The 19,459-nt window shown below is 37.5% G+C and overlaps 1 protein-coding gene across 21 annotated transcripts in view; it reads right to left on the minus strand.

Annotated features, from left to right (window-relative positions):
• CNTRL (centriolin) overlaps positions 1 to 19,459 on the minus strand; it is a 104,388-nt gene that overhangs the window by 46,712 nt on the left and 38,217 nt on the right. For 14 of the 21 annotated variants that reach the window (XM_063636035.1, XM_063636034.1, XM_063636031.1 and 11 more), the window contains 6 exons: positions 19,051 to 19,170; positions 17,909 to 18,131; positions 16,430 to 16,539; positions 13,083 to 13,277; positions 7,563 to 7,716; positions 5,426 to 5,646 (listed from right to left, as the gene is read on the minus strand). In XM_063636035.1, the coding sequence (XP_063492105.1) occupies positions 5,426 to 5,646; positions 7,563 to 7,716; positions 13,083 to 13,277; positions 16,430 to 16,539; positions 17,909 to 18,131; positions 19,051 to 19,170 (1,023 nt within the window). Of the gene's footprint in view, positions 1 to 5,425; positions 5,647 to 7,562; positions 7,717 to 9,635; positions 10,025 to 13,082; positions 13,278 to 16,429; positions 16,540 to 17,908; positions 18,132 to 19,050; positions 19,171 to 19,459 lie in introns of those variants that run through there. The other 7 variants (XM_063636033.1, XM_063636043.1, XM_063636042.1 and 4 more) reach the window with 4 other exon arrangements.

Genomic DNA, 19,459 nt, shown 5'->3' on the forward strand with positions numbered 1-19,459 from the left:
CAACAAGAAGGGTTGACTATCCTAAACATACATGCACCCAATACAGGAGAACCCAGATTCATAAAGCAAGTCCTTAGAGACCTACACAGAGACTTACACTCCCACAAAATAATAATGGGAGACTTTAACACCCCACTGTCAATATTAGACAGATCAACAAGACAGAAGGTTAACAAGGATATCCAGGAATTGAACTCAGCTCTGCACCAAGCAGACCTAACAGACATCTACAGAATTCTCTACCCCAAATCAGCAGAACACACATTCTTCTCAGCACCACATCGCACTTATTCCAAAACTGACCACACAGTTGGAAGTAAAGCACTCCTCAGCAAATGTAAAAGAACAGAAATCACAACAAACTGTCTCTCAGACCACAGTGCAATCAAACTAGAACTCAGGATTAAGAAACTCACTCAAAACCACTCAACTACATGGAAACTGAACAACCTGCTCCTGAATGACTACTGGGTACATAATGAAATGAAGGGAGAAATAAAGATGTTCTTTGAAACAAATGAGAACAAAGACACAACATACCAGAATCTCTGGGATACATTTAAAGTAGTGTATAAGGGGAAATGTATAGCACTAAATGCCCACAAGAGAAAGCAGGAAAGATCTAAAATCAATACCCTAACAACACAATTAAAAGAACTAGAGAAGCAAGAGCAAACACATTCAAAAGCTAGCAGAAGGCAAGGAACAACTAAGATCAGGGCCAAACTAAAAGAGCTAGAGACACAAAAAGCCCTTCAAAAAAATCAATGAATCCAGGAGCTTTTTTGAAAGGATCAACAAAATAGACAGACCGCTAGCAAGACTAATAAAGAAGAAAAGAGGGAAGAATCAAATAGATGCAATAAAAAATGATGAAGAGGATATCACCACCAATCCCACAGAGATACAAACTACCATCAGAGAATACTATAAACACCTCTACGCAAATAAACTAGAAAATCTAGAAGAAATGGATAAATTCCTGGACACATACACCCTCCCAAGACTAAACCAGGAAGAAGTTGAATCCCTGAATAGACCAATAACAGGCTCTGAAATGGAGGCAATAATTAATAGCTTATCAACCAAAAAAACTCCAGGACCAGACGGATTCACAGCTGAATTCTACCAGAGGTACAAAGAGGAGCTGGTACCATTCCTTCTGAAACTCTTCTAATGAATAGAAAAAGAGGGAATCTTCCCTAACTCATTTTATGGGGCCAGCATCATCCTGATACCAAAGCCTGGCAGAGACACAACAAAAAAAGACAATTTTAGACCAATATCCCTGATGAACATCAATGTGAAAATCCTCAATAAAATACTGGCAAACCGAATCCAGCAGCACATCAAAAAGCTTATCCACCATGATCAAGTGGGCTTCATCCCTGGGATGCAAGGCTGGTTCAACCTACACAAATCAATAAACATAATCCGTCACATAAACAGAACCAATGACAAAAACCACATGATTATCTCAATAGATGCAGAAAAGGCCTTTGACAAAATTCAACAGCCCTTCATGCTAAAAACTCTCAATAAATTAGATATTGATGGGACGTATCTCAAAATAATAAGAGCTATTTATGACAAACCCACAGCCAATATCATACTGAATGGGCAAAAACTGGACGCATTCCCTTTGAAAACTGGCACAAGACAGGGATGCCCTCTCTCACCACTCCTATTCAACATAGTGGTGCAAGTTCTGGCCAGGGAAATCAGACAAGAGAAAGAAATAAAGGGTATTCAATTAGGAAAAGAGGAAGTCAAATTGTCCCTGTTTGCATATGACATGATTGTATATTTAGAAAACCCCATCGTCTCAGCCAAAATCTCCTTAAGCTGATATACAACTTCAGCAAACTCTCAGGATACAAAATCAATGTGCAAAAATCACAAGCATTCCTATACACCAATAATAGACAAACAGAGAGCCAAATCATGAGTAACTCCCATTTACAATTGCTACAAAGAGAGTAAAATACCTAGGAATCCAACTTACAAGGGATGTGAAGGACATCTTCAAGAACTACAAACCACAGCTCAACAAAATAAAAGAGGACACAAACAAATGGAAGAACATTCCATGCTCATGGATAGGAAGAATCAATATCGTGAAAATGGCCATACTGCCCAAGGTAATTTACAGATTCAATGCCATTCCCATCAAGCTACCAATGACTTTCTTCACAGAATTGGAAGAAACTACTTTAAAGTTCATATGGAACCAAAAAAGAGCCCGCATTGCCAAGACAATGCTAAGCCAAAAGAACAAAGCTGGAGGCATCACGCTACCTGACTTCAAACTATACTACAAGGCTACAGTAAACAAAACAGCATGGTACTGGTACCAAAACAGATACATAGACCAATGGAACAGAACAGAGACCACAGAAATAAATAACACCACACATCTACAACCATCTGATCTTTGACAAACCTGACAAAAACAAGAAACGGGGAAAGGATTCGCTATTTAATAAATGGTGATGGGAAAACTGGCTAGCCATACGTAGAAAGCTGAAACTGGATCTCTTCCTTATACCTTAAACAAAAATTAATTCAAGATGGATTAAAGACTTAAATGTTATACCTAAAACCATAAAAACCCTAGAAGAAAACCTAGGCAATACCATTCAGGACATAGGCATGGGCAAGGATTTCATGTCTAAAACACCAAAAGCAATGGCAACAAAAGCCAAAGTAGACAAATGGGATCTAATTAAACTAAAGAGCTTCTGCACAGCAAAAGAAACTACCATCAGAGTGAACAGGCAACCTATAGAATGGGAGAAAGTTTTTGCACTCTACCCATCTGACAAAGGGCTAATATCCAGAGTCTACAAAGAACTTAAACAAATTTACAAGAAAAGAACAACCCCATCAAAAAGTGGGCAAAGGATATGAATAGACATTTCTCAAAAGAAGACATTTATGCAGCCCAAAGACACATGAAAAAATGCTCATCATCACTGGCCATCAGAGAAATGCAAATCAAAACCACAATGAGATACCATCTCACACCAGTTAGAATGGCCATCATTAAAAAGTCAGGAAACAACAGGTGCTGAGAGGATGTGGAGAAATAGGAACATTTTTACACTGTTGGTGGGACTGTAAACTAGTTCAACCATTGTGGAAGACAGTGTGTGATTCCTCAAGGATCTAGAACTAGAAATACCATTTGATCCAGCCATCCCATTACTGGGTATATACCCAAAGGATTATAAATCATGCTACTATAAAGACACATGTGCACGTATGTTTGTTGTGGCACTATTCACAATAGCAAAAACTTGGAACCAACCCAAATGTCCATCAACGATAGACTGGATTAAGAAAATGTGGCACATATACACCATAGAATACTATGCAGCCATAAAAAAGGATGAGTTCATGTCCTTTGCAGGGACATGGATGTAGCTGGAAACCATCATTATTTGCAAACTATCACAAGGACAGAAAACCAAACACCGCATGTTCTCACTCATAGGTGGGAACTGAACAATGAGAACACTTGGACACAGGGCGGGGAACATCACACACTGGGGCCTGTCATGGGTGGGGGGCTGGGGGAGGGATAGCATTAGGAGAAGTACCTAATGTAAATGATGAGTTAATGGGTGCAGCAAACCAACGTGAAACATGTATACCTATGTAACAAATCTGCACGTATCCTAGAACTTAAAGTATAATAAGAATTAAAAAGTATATAAAATCATGTAAAAATTACATATGAGGAGATAAAGCAAATGTGTTAAAATAGTAATTGATGACTCTGGGTGAAAGGCAAATGTGAGTTATTTGTATTCCTCTTGCAACTTTCTCGCAAGTTTGAAGTTATTTCAAAATAAAAGCTTTAAAAAAAAGTTGGACAACACTACAGTGTTGGCAAGGATGTGGCAGAATGGTAGCCCCCACATTGCTGGTGGGAGTAGAAGCTGATAAACTCACTATGAAAAGTAATTTGACAATATCTACTGAACTTAATAAAGGATGGACATACTCTCTGACCCATAGTTCTGCTTCTCAGCATAGTCCCCATGTGTTCAAGATGTGTGCAAGAATGTTATGCTCAGCATTGTTTGCAATAGCATAACACTGGAAATCACCTAAATGCCCCCCAAAAAGAGAACGAATAAATAATACATTTGTGGTATGTCCATAAAGCAGGATGGTACATATGTCTGTAAAAATGAACAAAGTAGAACTACATCTAACAGTGTGCATAATTCTCGAAAACATATGCCAGGCGCCATGGCTCACACCTGTAATCCGAGCATTTTGGGAGGCCAAGGCGGGCCGATCACCTGAGGTTGGGAGTTCGAGACCAGCCTGACCAACATGGAGAAACCCCATCTTTACTAAAAATACAAAATTAGCCGGCAGGTGGTGAATGCCTGTAATCCCAGCTACTCGGGAGGCTGAGGCAGGAGAATCGCTTCAACCCGGGAGGCGGAGGTTGCAGTGAGCCGAGATCGTGCCATTGCACTCCAGCCTGGGCAACAAGAGCAAAACTTCGTCTCAAAAAAAAAAAAAAACCAAAGCAAACAAACAAAAACATAAACATGAAGGAAGAAAGAAAGTGGCCATATATGTACACTATGATACATTTTGTATAAGTCTTAAAATCATGGAAAATACTATATATTGCTTATGGGTGTTTACATATATAATAAAAGAATAGAGGTGCAGGGAAATAATAACCATATTCAGAACTTTGTTACTTCTGGAAAGGAGTAGAGAGGATTTCAAATGTATCTATAATGTTTTATTTCTTAAGCTGGGTTGTGAGTACATGATATTAAATATTATTTGTGATTTTTTAAATATGCCTGAGATATTTCATAATATTAAAATAATTAATTCAATTTCTGGAGCCAGCTCTACTGAGCAAGAAGTTTGGAAATCTCTAGTTCTCATGTATGATAACATTTTCCAAACAACTAAAATAGAGCAAGGGAAATCTCCAAACGAATGTGTAACAAATCAGGTCCATAAGGATATAATTTAAAACAATGTCTGTCTTGTTAGCTATAAAATAATGTTAAAATTATCCAGTAACAACAAGAAAAACCATTCTGTGCTCAATTTTTCAGCACAAATAAAATATTAACATTTAATACAGTATTTGTAATAGCTACCATTTCATATTTTTTAGAGTTATTTGGCAACACTATCTTTCAGAGATAGATATGCAGCTTAAATAATCTTCCTTTTCTGAGCAAAGAAAAATAATTATTCCAAATGTATCACAGCTAAAGAAGAAAAAAAAAAGCCCAACTGTTAAAATAAAAAAATCACCATATAGCCACTAATACTTTTTCCCACTAAAAAATGTACTGTTACCTCCTCCAACTAACTTAATTTGGACATTATCTACTTATGAAGCTAAGGAAAATAGACAGGAAAAAAATCATACCTTCCTCATATTTTCTGCGTCCATGGCAACTATTTCCAGTTGGTCTCTCTCCTGCTCGACTTCTGTCAATCTCTGCAACAATGTCTCTTTCTCATCGTGCAGCTTCCTGCACTCATTCTGGGCCTGAGTTGCCTGGCCTTTAATGGTCCCCAGGTATTCTTGCAACCCACTGATGACACCTTCTAAATCCTTCTTCAGGGCTTCATTTGCTGCTATCTGGCCTAAGCAAGATGCAAAAAGGATAATAATATATCTTTTTTTTTTTTTTTTTTTGAGACGGAGTCTCGCTCTGTCACCCAGGCTGGAGTGCAGTGGCACAATCTCGGCTCACTGCAAGCTCCGCCTCCCGGGTTGACGCCATTCTCCCGCCTCAGCCTCTCCGAGTAGCTGGGACTACAGGCGCCCGCCACCATGCCCGGCTAATTTTTTGTATTTTTAGTAGAGACGGGGTTTCACCGTGGTCTCGATCTCCTGACCTCGTGATCCGCCCGCCTCGGCCTCCCAAAGTGCTGGGATTACAAGCGTGAGCCACCGCGCCCGGCCTAATAATATATCCTTTTGAAGTACTGCATTGTCTCCTCAGCATTTTGTTATTAGCCAAGAGTGAAATTCTAAGCTTTCAATTCTTTCCTATCATTTTTCTTTTTCAAAACATAATGTTAAATTTTCTTCCTATTATAGATAGTAAAGGAGTATTAAGCAGGTATAAAATAAAAAATAGTACATTTAGGGGGCAATGCTTATAAAATGCCTGATTCATGCTGTAAAAAGTTTAATTTTGGCCGGGTGTGGTGGTTCAAGCCTGTAATCCCAGCACTTTGGGAGGCCAAGACAGGCGGATCATGAGGTCAGGAGATCGAGACCATCCTGGCTAACACAGTGAAACCCCGTCTCTATTAAAAATACAAAAAATTAGCCGGGCATGGTGGCACGTGCCTGTAGTCCCTGCTACTCGCGAGGCTGAGGCAGGAGGATCACTTGAACCCAGGAGGCAGAGGTTGCAGTGAGCTGAGATCACACCACTGCACTCCAGCCTGGGTGACAGAGCGAGGCTCCGTCTCAAAAAAAAAAGAAAAAGTTTAATTTTCAAATAAAATAAAAAATACGTAGCAAAACTGTGAGTTCTTGCTGCTAAATACATAGAACAAAACCACTCAGTATGTAAGATGAATCCAAGACTGGCAACATAACGTGTAACCTAAACACTTAAAACACACACACAGTACTGGATACGCACCATGTGCCAGGAACTTTATGAACACTATCTCCCTCTCTTCTTTTTTCTTTTTTTCAGACCAAGTTTCACTCTGTCACCCAGGCTGGAGTGCAGTGGCACAATCACGGCTCACTGTAGCCTCAACCTCCCTGAGCTCAGGTGATCCTCCACCCTCAGCCTCCCAAGCAGATGGTGCCACAGGCACACGTACCACTATGCCTGGCTAATTTTTTTTTTTTTTGTAGAGACGGGGTTTCGCCATATTGCCCATGCTGATCTCGAACTCCTGGGCTCAAGTGATATGCCCGCCTCAGCCTCCCAAAGTGCTGGGATTACAGGCGTGAGCCACCACTTCTGGCCTATGAATACTAGCTCATTTAATTATCCCAGCAACTAATGATTGAGATAAAAACAACTTGTCCAAGGTGACACAGCTGACAGTAGCAAAACAGAGAGTAGGATCTTTTTACACTGAGCCCTATGTGTAAAAACCACTATGGCCTATTGTCTTCCTTTTCCACTATTATGGATATGTCGCAGTTTAAATCTGCATTGCAAAAGTAGATCCTAAAACTCTTTCTTCTTATAACCAGACACTGAGTTCCCTGATGCCAGTGGGTGCTTTGCTCCTGAATGGATTTTATGCCATAGACAATCACATGCCAGAGCTTATCATGATCATGTATTGACTTCTGGCCTATTGACTGGAATGACCTGACTCACTAGGCATCAATGCCACAAAACACAAACTCTTAAAATTGCATTAAATACTTTTGGGTATCCTGTAAATATTTCCCTATCAAATACTAGTACTAATAGGTGAACTGTATTTAGCTACTATCTGGATTAACGCTTGTCTTTATAATGTTTCTTTTACCAGTAATAACAATGATTTACCTTAAATCATACTGAAAGTCTTACCTTCAGTAAGTTGTTCTTCAAGGTCCTTAATCTCTTCCGTTTCCTCGGCAATTCTAGAAAGTATCTCATCCAAACGACTTTCAAGTTGTTTGTACTGCTTGTTCATAATGTCAAGCTGTTGTTCTTTACCCCTCTTTTGAGCCTTCATATGGGACTGAATTAAAAAAAAAATCAACAAAACTCCAAGTTCCTTAAACTCCTTTAAAAATAATAATCCTTAACAACATTTTTAAAGGAAGAATAGGAAATAAATATAATAATTTGCATCTATTTGTGTCAGGCCCTATATTGTTTACACATGGGTAGTTTTCATTTAAATTTCAGGATAACTTGATATGGAAATCATTTCCACTTTACAGGTGAGAAAACTGAGGATCAAAGAGGTTAAGTGGTTTTTCCAAGGGCACAGCTAGGTAGGTCAGTGTTATTTGCGTTGCATTAAATTGTGTCTCTCTCTCTTTTTTTTTTTTTTTTTTTTGAGATAGAGTCTGACTCCATCACCCAGGCTGGAGTGCAGAGGCACGATCTCAGCTCACTGCAACCTCTGCCTCCTGGGTTCAAGCAATTCTCCTGCCTCAGCCTCCCAAGTAGCTGGCACTACAGGTGCGGGCCACCACACCCGGGTTTTTGTTTGTTTGTTTTTGTTTTTTTGTTTTTTTTTTTAGTAGAGACGGGAGTTTCACCATGTTGGCCAGGCTGATCTCAAACTCCTGACCTCAAGTGATCCGCCGGCCTTGGCCTCCCAAATTGCTGGGATTACAGGCATGAGCCACCGTGCCCAGCCTAAAATGTGTCTTTTAAAAAAGGTTTCCAAAGTTAGTTGGTTATGGCATATATCTATAGAAAAAGACTTAAAAACTATATCCCAAAATGTTAACAAGAATTATACCTGGGTGGAAGGATTACATGGGGATTTTTTCCTTTTGTAATGAGTATTTTTATATTTAAAAAAACTTTTATAGTAGATAAGTAATGCCTTTTTAATAAAAAAAATTAAATGTACTTTTTAAAAAAGGTTTCTTAGAAGAAAATAGACGTATGAAATAGATAAAATACTTGAAATTCAAATTTACTTTCAATCTCCTATACAAACAAACATTTGGCTTTTCAATAAACTGAGAGCTGACAGGGACCTCAAAGACCACTTAGCCCGGTGAGTCTCAAAATGGAGGGCCCTAAGGAGGTATACCCCTCTACCACTACACTTACCCATGGTGGAAAACAGAGCTTTCACACACCCACACACCCTCCCACACCCTGAAGTCATGGCATTAGGGCACTACTGTTAACTGAAAAGAGTGGATTGTATTTCTCAGGTGTGCTAGGGAAAGCAAATCAAGAGCCAATGATCTAGTCTAACCTTTCCTTTTAAACATGAGAAAACTGAATTTCAGATCCATCAAATGACTTGCATGTCTCCTGAGGCAACTGTTCATATGGAGACAAAATAATCCCCCAGAGAACCTTTGCCCTCCCACTCACACCTTCATGACTCTTAAGTTGGTACCCACAGGATCAGAGGAATACAACAATAAATGAAGAGAAAGTTATCGAAAGAGGGAACTGTATCAGTCAGAAAAATGAACACCAATGATCTCAAGTCTAAGACCCATGTGATTATAAAAGAATATTACTCAATTTTATGTATTTGCTTACCCCAATACAAGAAAGAAACGTCTCTTCATTTCTGATGAACAAAAGAGTGGCAGCTTAATTGGAAGGTTTTTAATTTACTACTGGTAAAACTTTGTGGCATTTTGAAAACTCTTTTCCCTACACTCCCAAAATACCCATTTGAAATCTTTCTGAAAAGTTAACTACATATAACAGCTTACATTCTAAGTATATTTCGGATTTTTATGGCTCAAGAAATAATTTCTTAAAAGACTGCACTCATATCAATAAATCTTTAAAATTCACCATTAAAAATTCCACCAAAACCTTTATACACAGGATAAAAATCTGGTTCAATATGCCAATGGTGTACATTAAATACATGGGAACAAAAGTAGATTCTGCGATTTACACCACCGTGGAGCTCACAAAAGAGTTATTGTAAAAACAGGAACTTACATCTCTGACTCCTCCTCCTTTTAAGTCCTTTGTACAGAGAGAGAAAAAATGATCATACCTTAACTTAAAATTTATCCTGTTAAAACTGAGCCGTTGAGAACAGAGAAACTGTGGGCGGAACGCTTTCTAATGCTGTCTTCAAATTCATGTGCACTTCCCTCTCTGACAGCCACACTTTTGCAAGCGCCTCCGAGCCTCTGTAACTTTGCAGAGCCTCAAACCACATTCTTGGCCAAGAGTGAGCGGCGGCCCCGCCCATCCAATCACCAGCAGCCTCTGCGGGCAGGCCCCACCCTCCGCGAGTTAAATCATAACACAGGAAGCTCTCGCGGGCCAATCACGCCCAAACTTTGCAACAGATCACTACAGCTCGTTCCCTCTAGCGAACAGTTACCTTTTGCTTCCAATAGGGCATTTCCCAAAAGAGAAAAGCAATACAAATCTTCATTATGTTTGCTCCAGTGATAATTTGTGCTTCTATGAATAATTTTATAACTAAAATAGTCTGTGAATTTGAAACCTAGCTAAATGCTTATATTTGCTGAAAACCTGCCTAGGCTTAGTTCTGAGCTAATTTTAAAATAATCTCTTTAGACCTTTAATTGCTTTGTGAGGAGAGGGTCATTGTGGTAGCATAAACAGGGGCTCCACCTCTTTCTAAAACAATGACTTGGGGGCAATTCACTTAATATTTCTATATCACATTTTCATCCTCTGCAAATTGAAAGGAAAATGGATCGATGTTAATAAAGTTCCTCACCAGAACATGGAAAATGCAGCACAATGTACGACACATTGTGGGCACTTAATATGTTGTTTTCTATAATATCTCATCAAAGTGAAGCTTTTACTTTTAAATTCTATTGGCTATTCAGAAAGATACTTCATCTGATTACATAAAAATTAAATAAAAGTCCACCTATATCTATAGAAAAATATGCAGGCATCTCACTCTTGATTATTTCTCTTCTGCTTAAAGGCTCACATTTTGTATCCTAAAATGGGATGCCAAACACTAGCCAATATGAAACTTTGTGAATCAGAAAAAGATGTTCCCTCTGGATAAACTTCAAAGAGATGTCCTCCGATCCTGGGACTAAGGCTGCAAACTTAAGAACTATTAGTAGTTTTAATAAAATTAAAAAGGAAATTCAAATCTGGTTTGTATGTTTCATCCCCATTGCACAGGTTGATTTTAGCTAACTTCAAAACTTGGATGCCATTCCCATGCCTCATTTACCTCCTTTCTATATATAATTCTCTACAGAAATCCAGTGGGAATTGAACTCTCTGTCCACCAGAAATATAACAGTCACTTGTTGAAAGCAAACACATAATCTAGCTACTAATTAGACTCATAGATCACAGAACTGGAAGGGGAAGCAAAGGAGTTTTGGGTAGGATCTATAAGCTGCTTCCTTCCTCCCTTCCATGACACAAGAATTCATAAACACAGGGCTGGTTGGTCCCTGGGGATACAGATACCAGTAGGATAGAGTTCATGTCTTCAGGGGCCTTACATGGGTGGGAGCTTGAACAAACATATGCAATAAAGTAAGATATTATTGACCACATTATACATTACTTAAAATACCCCATTTTTCCTCAAAATTATTTAAAGTAATCAAGACTACTTTTGGATTCAATGTTAATACTTTGGTTTCAATTTTTAGGCTTTTGTTAGAAAAGACCTTATATCTGTCATAAGGTTATCCTTTATCGAAATTAGCTGGCCCACAAAAAAATATATATGATATGTACTAAAATGCTTAAAGGAATAAACGACTTGTCAAGTACTTAAAGCAATTACAATATCCTTACTATGTTAAATTCTATGATTTCTATTAATCCAGAGATCTTAAAGTTCTTTAAAAAAAAAAAAACTCCTATTATTTAAGGTATACCAGGAAAATATGTAGAAGATATTTTTCCTTGTATTTTAGGAATGTTAGCTAAAATATAAGTAATTAGTACAACTTCTTAGAGTAGAGACAGAGACAAGAGCCTGGCCATATCCAGCCACCTGACCATATCTAGCCATATCTCAGGAAGAAACATTCCAGAGAAATGTTTCCTTTTTTAAGGACAAAACAAAACAATATGAAAAAACAAATACCTTCAGTGGAAAATTTGCATAAAGGATTAAATAGAAGAGGTAGAAAAAGGACTCGGAACCCCCTTCAGCTTTTTCTGCTCTTAAGAAAGATGAAGAGCTGGGCATGGTGGCTCACGCCTGTAATCCCAGCACTTTGGGAGGCCAAGGCAGGCAGATCAGGAGGTCAGGAGTTTGAGACCAGCCTGACTGACATGGAGAAACCCCATCTCTACTAAAAATACAAAAATTAGCTAGGTGTGGTGGCACACGCCTGTAATCCCAGCTACTCAGGAGGCTGAGGCAGGAGAATCGCTTCGGCCGGGCATGGTGGCTCACACCTGTAATCCCAGCACTTTGGGAGGTTGAGGTGGGTGGATCACGAGGTCAGGAGATCAAGACCATCCTCACCACCATGGTGAAACCTCGTTTCTACTAAAAATACAAAAATTAGCCAGGTGTGGTGGTGGGTGCCTGTAGTCTCAGCTACTCCGGAGGCTGAGGCAGGAGAATCGCTTGAACCTGGGAGGTGGAGGTCGCAGTGAGCCGAGATTGTCCCACTGCACTCCAGCCTGGCGACAGAGGAAAAAAAAAAAAAAAAAGAGAGAAAGAAAGATGAAAAAAGGCAAGGAGAGAGAAAGGTAAGGAGCAAATCTCTCTTCCTCTGCAATACAATGAAATTTAACCACTTAAAAAAAGAAAAATACACCATGCGGCCATCATTTACTGAAAGCTACCTTCTTCAAGCCCTAGGTTGTTTTGTTTTAGACATACACATCCCACGTGTGTGTGTGTGTGTGTGTGTATACACACACATATATTTATATATAATACACATACATCTACACATACATACATTATATATACACACATATATGTACAGTTTTCCTTCAGTATGCATGGGCAATTCATCCCACGATTCCCTGCAGATACCAAGATCCACGGATGCTCAAGTCCCTTCTATAAAATGGCATAATATTTGTATTTAACCTATGGACATCCTCTTATATATTAAAATCACCTCTAGATTACTTATAATACCTAATACAGTATAAATGCTATGTGAATAGCTGTTATACTGTCTTGTTTAGGGAATAACGACAAAGGAAAAAAGTGTGTACATGTTCAGTACAGACACAACCATCCTTTTTTTCCCTAATATATGTGATCTGCAGTTGGTTAAATCCACAGATGCAGAACCCATGGATATGGAGGGCTGACTGTATGTATATATCACTTAAATTTGTACATCAAACTAAAACAGACTTTCAGAAAGGACTCTAGACTCTGATGCTAACAATGATGAGACATGTAATATGTAGACAGAACAAGTCAAAATTTCTTAATTTACTCACATGTTTTGGGTCTTTGGAATCCAGGCTATCTATGGCTATTTGCAGGTCCTTAATCTCCTTCTGCTTTTCGGCAATTTCCTGCTTTTGCTTTTCCATCTGCAGTTCTAGATCCAGAGCTTCCTGGCGTAATTTATTTACAAGTTGTAGTCTACCACTCAACTGCTTGTAAAGAAGGTCTTTCCCTGCTTCTGAAATCTAATCTCCCCAAACCCCAATATATAATTAGCAGAGAACAACAACACTGATTTATTAAGACAATGTCTATAATTTTAATAAGTATTCTATGTTCTATCAGTTTTTTAAAAATAAAAGTGAAATGTGGGAGTTATCTAAGCACTCCATGCATATTTTATACTTTTATGCTTATTATATGTAGAAAATCACACTTTATAAAAATTTATGAAAACTAATAATAGCAAGCACAAATAAGCTGTCATTCTATAATAGTATAGGCAACTTGTAAATTATTAATAATAAACATAGTATTAATAATAGCTGACTTTATATAGCGCTTACTATGGGCCATGCACTGTTCTAAACTCTTTACTTTTTTTTTTTTTTTTTTGAGATGTAGTCTTGCTCTGTCGCCCAGGCTGTAGTGCAGTTACGCAATCTCGGCTCACTGCAAGCTCTGCATCCCGGGTTCATGCCATTCTCCTGCCTCAGCCTCTTGAATAGCTGGGACTATAGGCACCCACCACCATGCCCGGCTACTTTTTTGTATTTTTAGTAGAGACGGGGTTTCACCATGTTAGCCAGGATGGTCTCAATCTCCTGACCTCGTGATCCACCCGTCTCAGCCTCCCAAAGTGCCAGGATTACAGGCATGAGCCACCATGCCCAGCCTCTTTATATCCTTTAACCTAATCCTCAAAGCATATAAATTAAAAAGTATAATTATCCCAATTTTACAGATAAGGAAACTGAATCATGGAAAATTTAAATATCTCACCCAAGGTCATACTAGGAGTTTGTGGAAGCAAGACTTTGTGTGACTCTAGACAATTTCACTGACTACTACACTATAGTTTCCTAGTTTTAATATGAAGATAGTCAACCAATAAATTGAGTACTGACATAGAAGTAATAACTTAATACTCTATCTCATTTCTAACAGTTTTTAGCATATTTAAACAAATGTAAAAATTTCTCAAGAGCCTTAATAGAAGTGTAAAAAAGATGAAGATAAAAGACTGAAAAGAAATAAAATATGGATGATTATTATGTAATTCCCCATAACTGCAATACCTTTATAATCAGGAAAAAATTTTAGAATTCCGTGTTCACTGGACAATCATCTCACACTAAATAATTTCAAAATACAGCAAACTCTTATTAAATTGAGATTTTTATTTCACTGAATCAGAACCCAGCTGAAGCTTACCTTTGTTAGCGTGTCAAGTAAGTGAACAGTATCAACAAAAATTTAGGCTATTAACTTTATTATTAACTATTAACTATTATTAACTATTAATATTAACTCATTTAAATAACTATTTTCCAAGCATATTTTGGAAGTATCTATTTCTTTTAAAATTAAGTACATTATTTTCATCTATCAATCTATGTAAAGCTTTGGCCAGTGCTATTATAAAAAATTCTTTTTAAATTAGTAAAACCATCTTGATAGCTCCCTCTACCTCATCTCCTACTTTCAACCCATCATTAAGTCCTGTCAGTTCTACTGTCCAGTGTTTCCTGCAATCAGCTGGCTTTCTCTCCACATCCATCAGCACCTTCCTGGTTGGTGCTGGTATCATCTCTTGCCTGTACTGAACAGCCTCCTGAGAGATACAGATGCACACATCCCTTCCATCTCATTCAGTCCATTTCACTCTTCATGAAGTTAAGGCAAAGTGACAAATAGGATCAGCCACTCAACTATCTAAAGCCCTTCAAAGGTTTCCCATTGCATGCAAAAATAAAATTCAAACTTTTTAAGATGGCTTATGAACAATTTGGGAGGCCAAGACAGGCAGATCGCTTGAGCCTAAGAGTTCAAGACCAGCCTGGGCAACATGGTGAGACCCCATCTCTACAAAAAAATATAAAAAATTAGCCGGGAGTGATGGCACATGCCTGTGGTCCCAGCTATTCTGGAAGCTAAGGTGGGAGAATCACCTGAGCCCAGGAAGTCAAGGCCCTGTCTCAAAAATAAAAAAATGCCTATGAAGCCTGGCATGATCTTTAACCTCATGACTCTTTAACTTCATCTTCCTCTACACTCTCCCTTATTCTGCAGAGAAATCTCTAGTCTGAAGGCCTTTGTACACTGTCACCTCTGCATGGAATACTTTCTGCCAGCTCTGCCTCACTGGCTCCTTCTCATGCTTTGTATCTTAGCCTGTCACCTCTTCAGAGAGGCCTTTGTGAATCCCCACAATCTAAAGTATATCTCTTTTAACATCTACCCTAGTTTTCTATTTTTTTCTTACAACACTGATGCTTTTTAACTTTTTTCCTTTTTTTTAAATAAACATTTTTTCCTTTTTGTTTGTTTGTTTATTGGCTTATTTCCCCTACAAGTCTGTCCATGAGAGGAACATGTCTATTTTGTTCATTAATCAGCGCCCAGCCCAGTGACTGACATATAGTAAGGTTCCAATAAACTTGAGTCCATTTCTAGTTAGTATAAAATCTGAAAGTAACAATGAAGTGTATCTTTTAAAAGAATCTACAATTTGGACTGCACACTGTTGTTCTATCTACTGTGGTATGAATGTAGTTACCACCATAATTTTTAAATACTGATTTTTAAAAGTTATAAATAATTAAAACCTTTTTACCCACTCAAAAACTAAAATGTCAGGCAAATTCCTTTTTTTGAATTTTTGCCCCTATGCAATTACATCATGGATTTGAGCTGCTTACTCGCTTACTTTACAACACACTTTGGTAATTTTTGAGAATATGTTACTTCAATCTTTTTGTATGCCACATATCTCTTTTTTTTTTTTTTTTTTTTTTGGCTTGTGTTTGATGACAATGTTCATGCTATAGCAGAGATATCTCCTGGTTCTTAATCTAAGTCCCAGGATCTTAAAGGTGGAGAGTGCTTAATTAAAATAGAAGAGATATATCAGGAAGCAACTTCTCAAGACTACACCTTTTTACATAAAATTAAGTAATTTATTTCTGTACATGTTATAAAATGCTAACTGGATGTCATCATAAATGGAAGAAAATTACAATTGGCAAATTCTAGAACCATATTTGACTCTGAAATTTATTATTCCATAATTAAGTAGGCAGCTAACTGCTTTTTAAATGGTTTTATATGGTTATGAAGGGAAAAACACATTTCATTTTTCATTTCCTCTTAGCATTGCTGCTTTGCGTTTACATACCTTTTTTAGTTGTATAGCTTCTTCCAGTTGTTTCAATTCTTCAGTAGCTCTCAAAATTTGTTGTTCTGCCTTTTCTATTTCATCATGCAGTTCTGATAGTCGAGTTTGTGCTGCAAATTTAAAAACCATGCTCACATAATATGAAACAAGAAAAATCTTGAACTCTGAAATTTCGACCAGATATTCTTTCTTTGTAATAACCTTCTCCCCGCTCTATTAAACTGTCATTATACATCACAAAAAATTTTTGAAGTAATTACTTATGATTGCTTTTGTCTATTTATTAATCTCTAGAATAAACTGTCTCATTATATGGTATAGAACTATAATTGATCCTTTTATTTGTAAAATTCTTAACACGAAAGGGGCTATTCCCAATACTAGTAAACCCTTTTGAGAGAATAAGACTTTTATTGGGAAATATGCACTTTACATGTTACTAAGTTATTATTAGGTTCAGGATATTTAAAATAACCCATAAAACCTTGTATTAGAGGCAAATGCTTTACAATGGGATTCAATATCAAGAAATTCACTACTGCACTCTCTCTCCCAGCTGTTGATGATCTCAAATCAATTATTTTCCACCTCAAATTTAAGATTTCTCTCTCCCTCTCTCCTATAAAACTATGAGCCAGCCCCTTTAAAGCTAGTCTGCACAAAAATCTGATTTATTTTTGCTTTCCCCCAGAGCCTTGCATATAGTATACACAGACATAAATAACTCAGTTTCTTCTCTTCCTTCACCAAGTCAACCTCTATTTGCCTTCCATGTCTTCCACTTAGCTACCAGTCAAGGAAAGATAAGCCGCTGGTCTGTCTGAGAGCACCACAGTGGGCCATAACGCTGGGGGGATGCTCAAACCCAGGTCAGAGTTCTCTTTCTTCCATATCCATACAGCTGAGTGGGTAAGTAGATCCAAAGTCTGTCATTGGCAGGGTCTCTAAAGTGCCCCGCCTGCCTTGACTTATTCCTTTATGTGACTTGCCAGAAGGTATTAAGATCCCTTGAATTAGATTGTGGGTCATGGGGCATGTCAGGAAAAGTCAGAGGCTAGCCTTAGGCCCAGGCCTGAGGAGAATCCTCTGTTCCAGCTTATACAAAGCATTGCTTTAGGTTTTTGCTACATGCATAGTAATCAATCAAGTGGTTCTTTACTTGCTTCAGTTATTACTAATTGTGACTTCAAATATATAGTTCCAGTGCTTATTTGAAGGAGGGGATTTACTCATTCTTGAATCCCCTGGACATGCTGCTATCAAATTACTGCCAAAAACTCCATTCTTAACCATAACAGGAATCATTACAAAATAAATGCTCGATAAATCTGCTTGATAATCACTACTTTTGTTTTAGACTTTTCATGGAAACAACAATACCATCAACATGTTCAATTAAAAGAGTTATAAAACAAAATTGGCCTACATATTCAATGTTTTTATATATTTTTTAAAGAATTTAAAATAACTTTTTTTAACCTGCACTTATTTTTTTTTCTTTGTCTTCCAGTTGCGTGTCCAGTGGTGTGTGGCCTCTCAAGTTCACGTGATCATTTCTAAGTTGTTCATCTGGCTCCATCTTCTTGATCTGTACTGCCTGAGCATTGTCAATAATATAACTCTCTGTGGCAAACATATTTCTCTTGTATCTGGATTTGCCAATGTAAGGGCTTTCATCTGCGGCTTTATCAATTTCAGCATACTAAAAGCAAAATAATAGATTTATGGTTTAATAAGTGACCTCCAAGCAGTCAAATGACATTATTCATTTTATTAGTGGCAAACATATCACAGAATTGCTCAAGTTTATATAAATTCTACATGCCTAGGAGCTGATATATATTATTCTTTTATCTTCTTCTTAATATACCAAAAAGGAAATTAGAACTAAAAATGGTCTCCAAAGAATTCTTCCTCCTACCACTGAAGAGAGCAAGTTTGGACTGATTGATTAAAGAACTGCCTACAGTTATGTGATTTTTAGCACTGCTTGATCTCTCACATTAGAAATATGGGTGTTTTATTTTGGTTTCTTGGCTCATATAAGTAAAATCTCAGTCTAACATTTTTTCAGATACATGGTGTGTAGCCATCAGTATAATACATTTTAATAAATGAATTTTTAAAAATGAAATATCGTATGATATTGGTTGGAATCACTGGGTCTTAGAAGTTTGGCATTTCCTCACTTGCAGCGACATTTACAGCATTTGTACCAATCATGATTGACTAATACTGAACCCAGTAATTACTGAACAAACCATGTAAGGAGATGACTATTCCATGGTACTGAAGCACTTTTCCCAGAAGTCTGGATTTAAGGGAGCTGATCAACCCATACACCTGGGAAAGATAGCTGCGAGTTAGATGACTGCTTTTGGTAATGGATATGGCTATGGGCAAAGATTCTTTTGAAGTTTTTTACCTCTTTAGGATTCTGTTCTAACTCCCTGAGCCAAATAAGTCATAGATTGAACCAAAATACAGTTTAATCCTCTCATAACAAGAAAGTGGAGTGATGTCTGATGAAATCCCTTCCATGTCCTCACCACCTGCCCTCCCCCAATTCCATCCCATGTGGGCTTTAACTTTGGATTACTAAAAAAATTAAAATAACTCACCTCTGATGGATAATAATTTAGTGGCTCAAATTTAGCATCAATTTTATAAAAGGCCAATTCCTGTTCCAGCTCATATTGCTTCTGACATGCTCGTGTTAGTTCTATGGTCTTCTGTTTTAGCTATTGGCCCAATTTGATATGAGACAACATACAGGATCAGTAAGTCAGTATAAAGGTGTGATGATATGGTAAGTTCTCATCATAAGTAATAATTATATATGTTTAAAAACTCCACAGTAAGCTGCACAACACTCAGAACATTTTATCTTACTTCTAAATTATAAAAAATGAAATACAAAATTATTTCATCAGAGATCATGTAAAAGACCTTTGAAGTTTATACGCTGCTTCAGGATATAATGAATAATGATTTTAAAAATCACTTAAATTTGTTAAACATGAAAATATT

Source organism: Symphalangus syndactylus, chromosome 3, assembly GCF_028878055.3.
Source record: "Symphalangus syndactylus isolate Jambi chromosome 3, NHGRI_mSymSyn1-v2.1_pri, whole genome shotgun sequence".
Lineage (NCBI taxonomy): Eukaryota > Metazoa > Chordata > Mammalia > Primates > Hylobatidae > Symphalangus > Symphalangus syndactylus.